The following is a 7,841-nucleotide window of genomic DNA, read 5'->3' on the forward strand; positions in this document are numbered from 1 at the left end:
GAACTCAGGACCTTTGGAAGAGCAGGCAATGCTCTTAACCACTGAGCCATCTCTCCAGCCCCAGTGCTTTGATATTTTGCCATGGGTGCCAGGTCCCCTGGAACTAGAATTACAGATAATTGTGAGCTGCCATATGGGTGCTAGGAATGGAACCTGGGTCCTCAGGAAGAGCAGTCAGTGCTCTTAACCGCTGTAATACAGGCAGGCTCTACTATGGGCCTGCCTTTGGCCACTTACATTCTTAAATCTCTTCTATCCTCTAAAAGAAAACAAACACGCCCTCCCCTAAAATCTTCTATCAGTGATTTTGTTTTAGACAGGGTTTTGCTTTGTGGACCAAGTTGACCTAGAACTTAGAGATCACCTTCCTCTGCTTGCTGAGTGCTGCCATTGAAGACACACATGATCTGGGTGTTGGGAACAAACTAAAATCCTATAGAAGAGAAGGAGGTGCTTCAATACCACCAGTGCTTTTTCTTCAGGTTTTTGTGAAGAATTGATCTTTGTAGTTCCAGTTGGCTCATCCCAACAGTACAATCTCACAGTACCACAGGTATGTGCCCATATTTCAATGTCACCATGACCAAGCAGCCACCTGACCTGGCCCCTTCTGTTTTGGCCTAGGGCCTGTTGAGGCCTAAGGATCTTAAAAGTTTGGCATTTCTCACCTCCCTGAAGACCAGAGTATTTTTTGTTTTGATTTGAGACAGGGTTTTTCTGTAACTTAGTGCCTGTCCTGTAGACCAGGCTGGCCTCAAACTCACAGCAATCCACCTGCCTCTGCCTCCTGAGTGCTCAGATTAAAGGCTTGCGCCACCACCATCTCCAACGAGGACCAGTTTTATAAGCAGAGACTGCTTGTTCGTTTCCCAGCCGTCCAGACCCTATAATCACACAGAAACTGTATTAATTACAATGCTATTTAGCATGTTAGCTCTGGCTTCTTATTAACTAACTTTACATCTTAACCCGTTTCTATTCATTTATATTTTACCACGAGGCTTGTGGTTTTGCTACCTCTTGCTTCTTGGCATCTCTTTGACTCTGCCTACTCTCTAGATCTTTTCCAGCCTGGCTATATTCTGCCCTGCCATATAACCAATAAGAGCAACACATATACAGAAAGACATCCAACATCGGATTGGGGAAGGATGGTCAGATTGATTTTACCCTTTCTCCTATTGGTCCCTGACCCCTAGGAGGCACTGTCCTCATCTGGATTGTTCTCATCATGATCACCTCTCCAATGGATCCTTGGTTAGGTCTTCCGTTTTCATCTAATTAGATAGAGTGTGGGAGATAAACAGTTGACCATGTTGAGGGGTGGACGCACCAAGATGAAGGCTGGAGTCTAGAAAAGGCAGGGAAAAGGGTGTGACCTGTCTGGGTTAGTGCAGCGTATGGCTCAGTGGGTTAAGTGCTTGCCACACAAGCTGACAACTTGAATCAGATCCCTGGAATCCACGTAGAGGTGGAAGAAGAGAGCGGACTTGGCAAGGTGTTATCCTCTGACCACATGTGTGCTGTGGCGTGTGTGCACAGTGCCTCCTCTCCCTCAACACCATCAGAAATGACTAAACCTCGTGACCTCAGTTACTGAGCTGGGACTAGAACTTGCCTTTTCTTTTCTCATTGGTTTATTGTGCTCCTACCACTAACTGTTGCTAGGTTAGTACCTGGGGAAAACACACTTGGGGAGTTCTTGAGTCTTATACAGACCTTTCCGAAAGCAGGTGTCCGGTCCATCAGGGCCAACCAGCCTTTCTGGGTGAGGAAGGTGTTTGGAATGCTAGACTCTTGCTGTGGGAAGCAGCACCATATTCCACAGAGGCTGCTTTAGGTTTTTGGGTAAAAAGTAAACGTGTGAGCTAACAGGAGGCAGAGGCAGGCGGAGCTCTGTGAGTTCGAGGCCAGCCCCGTCTACAGAGCGAGTTCCAGGACAACCAGGGGTCTGTTACACAGAAAAATCTCCAGCCCGGTATACAAAGCGAGTTCTAGGATCACCAGGGGTCTATTGCATAGAGAAACCCTCAGTCCGGTCTACAGAGCGAGTTAAAGGACAACAGGAGTCTGCTACACAGAGAAACCCTGTCTGGAAAAATAACGTGAGAGCCCTACCCTCCCCCCAAGACCAAAGTACACTATTGGGGCTTGTTTGGTTTAGGAAAGATCCATGTAGGATTTAGGACCTCACTTGAGATTGGTGGGGAGAAACGGCTGTCAAAGGGATGGGGCAGTATGTTCAGGAACAGCACCAAGTCCTGCGAGTATCATCTGACCCCCATCATACGCCACAGGGCTGTTCCTAAACCATCTCCAGCCCTAACAACAGCTCCAAACGTTTTCGTTGCTGCCTTACGTCAATTCCGCGGTCCTGCGGGCCCGGGAGAGACAAGACAGAAGCAACAAAAACACTACTAGAGGTCACGCGTGCGCAGAGAGCACCGTCGGGGATTGCGGGCGGATATAGGGCTTCGGTGGCTTTCTTGCCCGGAACTGACGTGCTGCTGGAGAACTGGGGGGAATTGCTAGCAGGCGCCCGGGAAACGCGTCGACGTCGAGTCGGGCGCCAGAGGGCGCCGGATAGGATCGCGGTGGGGCGGAACCCGTCCCCGCTTACGCACCGGAAGTCCTTACGGTCCCTTGCCCGATGGTCGGCAGTAACTTCCGGGGTTGGGTCTGCGGGTCGGAAGTTTGAAAGAGCTGCAGAGATGGGAGCCCGCGGGTAGCTGCTGCCCTGGTTCTGTTCGGTGCGTTCTCGTCGGTTCCATCCCGCGCTGTGGGGTTCGGGTGCCCGAGCATAAGCAGTGGGGTGAACGGCTTGCGGGGATCACGTTGGTGCAGATAAGTAGACGGGAATTTAGCTGAGAGCGACGTTGGAAGATGCCTCATGGCTAGTCAGGGGCATCCAGGGTGGTGGGGTCTGTGAAGCATGCGACCTGGCCGGTCGGCGGCGGCTGACGGCACAGGCACAACCCCCCGCCTCCGCTTGACCTCAGCCGGTACCTGTGTTCTAGCTCTGAGCATCTGTGGCCTGGCCATCCCCCCACCATGTTCCTTGCGCGCTTGACTTCACAGCTGGTCAGGGCTGTTCCCTGGGCAGGTAAGAGGCCCCCGTGGACGCGGAGTCCACGCCTGGGTTGGGATGAGAATCAGAGCAGCCCAGCTTGCCCTCAGCAGTCTTAACTTGCTGTGGAAGCAGGATCCTGTTCACAGACTTTTCCCTGCGAACTTCAGTGTAATATGAGGGGTACATCACAGCTTTAGACTGGAGTAAGATCCAGGTCTCCCCGGTTTGGGGGTACATGTTACCCGAGCCTGGGTAGTAGTGGTGCTCTAATACGGTGTGGTCTCACCAGTAACGACTGTTGTTTCTCCCAGGTTTCCGTCGTTCCTGGCCTAGCTCCGGGGTGACCGGCAGCCATGCATTTCGACCCCTGTACAGTTTGCAGTCTGCAAGCTTAACTCGGGCCGCATCCCTTCCTGGTAAGGGGGCTCAGTTGGAGCTTGAGGAGTTCCTGGTCCCCAGGAAGATGTCCATCAGTCCGCTAGAGAGCTGGCTGACCGCCAGATACCTGTTGCCCAAACTGGATGTTGGGGTCCCAATGACTGTGGTTCCCTCCCGATTCCACAAGTGTCCACCCAGCCAGGAGGAGGAGGAAGCCAAGCAGGGCGTCAGGGACGCCACTCCAATGCAGTGCAAAAATGTGCTGAAGATCCGAAGACGGAAGATGAACCACCACAAGTACCGTAAGCTGATCAAGAGGACGCGGTTTCAGCGGCGTAAAGTCCGGGAGGGACGTCTGAAGAGGAAGCAGGTGAATATGGCCCCTCCTGTGGACCTAGATTGGCCGTGGTCGAGAGTGCCTGGCTTTGCTGAGAATGTGTCGATTTCCCCCTCCGCCCTCGCAGATCAAGTTTGAGAAAGAGTTGAAGCGCATCTGGCTGAAGGCAGGCCTGAAGGAAGCCCCCGAGAGCTGGCAGACCCCAAAGATCTACATGAAGAACAAATGAGTCTGGAGTCCCATCCCTCTGGCCCTCTGGCTGCTGCTGACCCGCTATAATAAACGTTGGAAGGACTCAGTTATTCTGGGCTGGCTCTAGGCGTCTTTGGTCTGGTGTGAGCTCTCTTGTGGTAGAAACAGACTTCCAGCATAGAAACCCAGAGACTAGGGTACCTAATGTTTGCCTGTATCCCAACTGGTTCTTATCCTCCAGTCTGACTAATTTGTACCTTCTGAAATGACAGCCTTGGGATCACTGTGAACAGCTCCAGGGAGGTGGACCTCAGTGTGAATACTGGCGGTAGAATGGTCTGGGTGGCATTGGAGCCGAGGAGACCTGGCCTAGGGGGAGTGGTGTTTAGATTATAAAGTAAGAGATGGTTTGAGAGGGCAAGAGAGAGAAGCAGAAGAGGCCAGGTTTCCCAGATAAGCCCATGGTCCCGTATAGGTGATGAGCCTTTTAAAGTTGTCCTGTTGGCCAGGATGGTATTGTTTGGCCAGGAGGACAGGGTATTGGCATGGGTACCAGCTTTCCTGGATGCTCCAGCCTCTTTTTGGCTCCTCAGCTTCTGCTGTGTCCTCGGGTCCTCGGTGTGGTTGGGGGCACTAATCAGGTTGGTTACCTGAACAGTGTGTCTTGGTAAGTTCAGTGCTGAGGGCTTACTGAGGAAGATGCTGTTTAGAGTGTGAGGTTGAAGTAGACTCTGAAGATTCCAATATCCCTGCGTGGAGAGGAATGTATACTCGGAATAGCGAAAGCCTGGAGGGACCATGGCCTTGGGTATAAGCAGGGGAACCTGGACTGTGCAACCATCCTCCTTGGCTACTCTGACCTCTGACACCTGACGTCAGAGCTAACCAATCTAGGGTAGATGGTACTGAAAACCAAAAGTCCATTGTTACACAGATGGGCCCCTGCCTAACACACGTGAATCAGTGAAGACATGGTCCCAAATGGGCCTTGCGGTCTCTGCTGAAAGTGGTACAGAGTGCTAAAAACCTCTAATGTAGCTGTTCTACTAGTGACCATAAGGGGGCAGTAGTCAGACTCTTGGCATCCCATAGACCCTGGCAAAGGACCAGAGCAGCTGGCTAAAAGCTCCTTTCAGGACTCCAGCTGTGATATTCTTCCTGAATCCGGCCTCCTGTGGGCAGTGGAACAGGGATGCTAGGACCAGGGCCTCCAAGATTGAGCCTTGGTGAAGGGGAACATGCCCTCTTTGAGCCAGTTCTGGCCAAGTTAAACCCTGCAGCCCCTGCCTTCTGCTGGCAATTTTGGCTATCCACAGCTGCTTCTGGTATTTCCTTCCAGCCCTGCCCAAGGGCTGCCCTGTGGCTCACCCCACACTTCCTTTTAGAGGAGAAATGGGGTTTTGATTCACTGGAGCTAAGCTTCCAGATCCTTAGCAGAGAGGCCTGCCTGTAGGGAAGGAGACCCAGGTGGTTCAGCTACCATGCGAGCTTCCACCCAATATGTCAGCTATAGAAAAAAAAGGCCCTGGCTACTTCACCTCATGGTTCCTACAAAATAATGGCTTTTTGGTTGGTGTGTATGTGTGTGTGTTTTGAGACAGGGTCTCTAATAGCTGTCCTGGGACTCACTATGTAGACCCGGCTGGCCTCAAATTCAGAGATCCATCTGATTCTGGCTCCTGAGTACTGAGGTTAAAGCCATGCCACACAATGCTTGGCCCAAGGGCAGTGGATCCCCACCACCACCACAGGGTTTCTCCGTGTAACAGCCCTAGCTGTCCTGGAACTCGATCTTGTAGACCAGATTGACCTCGAACTCACAGGATCCACCTGCCTCTGCCTCCCAAGTGCTTAAAAGCGTGTACCACCACTGCCAAACTGGGCAGTGGTTCCTAATATTGCCTGAATCGTATCTGGAGATGTTTTTGGTTGTTAGAATGGGGATTAGAGACAACAGTTATTGCTGGACTCCAACATGACAGGAATACACTACCGCACGATCCCACCAGTGGTTCTGAGTGAATCTGAGGGTGGTTTTTTTTTTTTTTTTTTTTTTTTTTTTTTTTTTCGAGACAGGGTTTCTCTGTGGCTTTGGAGCCCGTCCTGGAACTAGCTCTGTAGACCAGGCCAGTCTCGAACTCACAGAGATCCGCCTGCCTCTGCCTCCCGAGTGCTGGGATTAAAGGCGTGCGCCACCATCGCCCGGCTCTGAGGGTGGTTTCTTGTTGCCTATGCTCGTGTCGATGTAGGAGTCAGCCGTGTTCAATCTCCACCATGCCCATGGTTTGGAAGACTTTACACATTCGAGAGCTCAGCAGACAATTTGAGGGTTATATTTCTATCTTTGCATCTCCTCCAAGGCCACAAGTGGCCATCCTTTCCTGTAAGGCCTCCTCCCTGCCTTCTGCCTTTTGGAATGCATAGCCCTTTCTGATATCTCCCTGTCTGGGAAGATGCTGTGAAGGAAGGCCTGTGATTTGGTTCTGCTCCTAACTGGTCAACCTGGTCTCCCCTAACATAGTCAGGGTTTATATTCCACCCAGGTCAATGTTGCTAAGAGTAGTCTTTAGCCCATGGTGGGTATCCTATCTTTTGTACCAAGACTAAAAGCTAATAGCTACCTCGGGGTGGCCTTTTGTGACTTTACCCCCAATACATGCCTGCACAGAGAGTCTATTTGAGTACCTAATGTGTCTCCTAACCAGTGAATGTGCAGGGTCTCCAAATACACGAATTCCTAGCTCTGCTAAGGGACTTTGGTCAGGGCACTGCCAACTCAGACGCTCCAGTGTAGGGCACCATACAGTTGTTTGAAGCAAGTCTGACCTTCCCGTGGGTTTTACTTCCCACTGTCAGCTAAGTATGTGACTGGTAAGGACAATATGTTCTATATAGAGTAGAACTAGGAGGAGGATGGTCCCATTGAGTTAGTCCATGGCTTGGGCTGTCCTGGCGAGGACAAGGATTAGGTATAGAAGGTGAGAAAACAGACCTTTGTCTAGGACTTAGGTTGCTGGCTGTAGCAGGCTTTCTCTGACCACCAGCCCTCAAATGACAGGGAAGCTTTTTTTTTTTTTTTTTTTTTTTTTTTTTTTTTTTTTTTTTTTTTTTTTTTGGTTTTTCGAGACAGGGTTTCTCTGTGGTTTTGGTTCCTGTCCTGGAACTAGCTCTTGTAGACCAGGCTGGCCTCGAACTCACAGAGATCCGCCTGCCTCTGCCTCCCGAGTGCTGGGATTAAAAGCGTGCGCCACCACCGCCTGGCTGGAAACTTTTATTAGTTATGAATGATCAGCCTTATCTAATGCTTGTCCCACTAGCTCATAATTTAATCTGTTTTCATCTGTTTTGCCTTAGGGTTTTTTACCTTTTGTTCTATGTGTTCTATTTTCCCTGCCTCTTCCATGGCTGGCTGGCATCTGGTATATATAGATGGAAGTTTCTGCCTGCCCAATCCCACAGCCATTCAGTCCCAAATAAACACACAGAGGCTTATATTAATTGTAAACTATTTGGCCTATTGCTCAGGCTTATTACTAACTAGCTCTTACAACTTAAATTAACCCATAATTCTTATTTCTATTTAGCCATGTTGCTTGGTACTTTTTCTCAGCAAGGCATTCTCTGCTTGCTTCCCCTGCGTCTGGCTGGCAACTGTGTCTCTGCTTTTTCTCTTCCCAGAATTCTCCTAGTCTGGTAGCCCTGCTTATAATGCCTGCCTGGCTATTGGCCAATCACCGTTTTATTAAACCAATATGAGTGACAAATCTTTACAGTGTACAAGAGCAATATCCCAACGCATGACATCCCCCTTTTTCTTCCTCCCTGCCCCCAGCCTAGATTCCTCCTCCTTATTCGCTACCCCAC

General features: G+C 50.5%; 1 protein-coding gene across 1 annotated transcript; it reads left to right on the top strand.

The window, feature by feature from the left end:
* The first annotated feature begins 2,587 nt into the window (after positions 1-2,587).
* On the top strand, positions 2,588-4,087 carry Aurkaip1 (aurora kinase A interacting protein 1). The gene is made up of 4 exons (XM_005368689.2): positions 2,588-2,750; positions 3,018-3,103; positions 3,382-3,818; positions 3,913-4,087. The coding sequence occupies exons 2-4, from the start codon at positions 3,052-3,054 to the stop codon at positions 4,012-4,014; spliced, it is 591 nt and encodes a 196-aa protein (XP_005368746.1). The 5' UTR covers positions 2,588-2,750; positions 3,018-3,051; the 3' UTR covers positions 4,015-4,087.
* Positions 4,088-7,841: the final 3,754 nt, after the last annotated feature.

This window comes from Microtus ochrogaster, unplaced genomic scaffold, assembly GCF_000317375.1.
Source record: "Microtus ochrogaster isolate Prairie Vole_2 unplaced genomic scaffold, MicOch1.0 UNK38, whole genome shotgun sequence".
In the NCBI taxonomy this organism is placed as follows: Eukaryota; Metazoa; Chordata; class Mammalia; order Rodentia; family Cricetidae; genus Microtus; species Microtus ochrogaster.

What these genes read in the sequence shown, in the direction of transcription:
- Aurkaip1 (XM_005368689.2), top strand. Translation starts at nt 3,052, where the DNA reads ATGTTCCTTGCGCGCTTGACTTCACAGCTGGTCAGGGCTGTTCCCTGG. An exon ending in CAGGGCTGTTCCCTGGGCAG is followed by an intron (nt 3,104 to 3,381) that starts GTAAGAGGCCCC and finishes TGTTTCTCCCAG; the next exon opens with GTTTCCGTCGTTCCTGGCCT. An exon ending in GACGTCTGAAGAGGAAGCAG is followed by an intron (nt 3,819 to 3,912) that starts GTGAATATGGCC and finishes CCGCCCTCGCAG; the next exon opens with ATCAAGTTTGAGAAAGAGTT.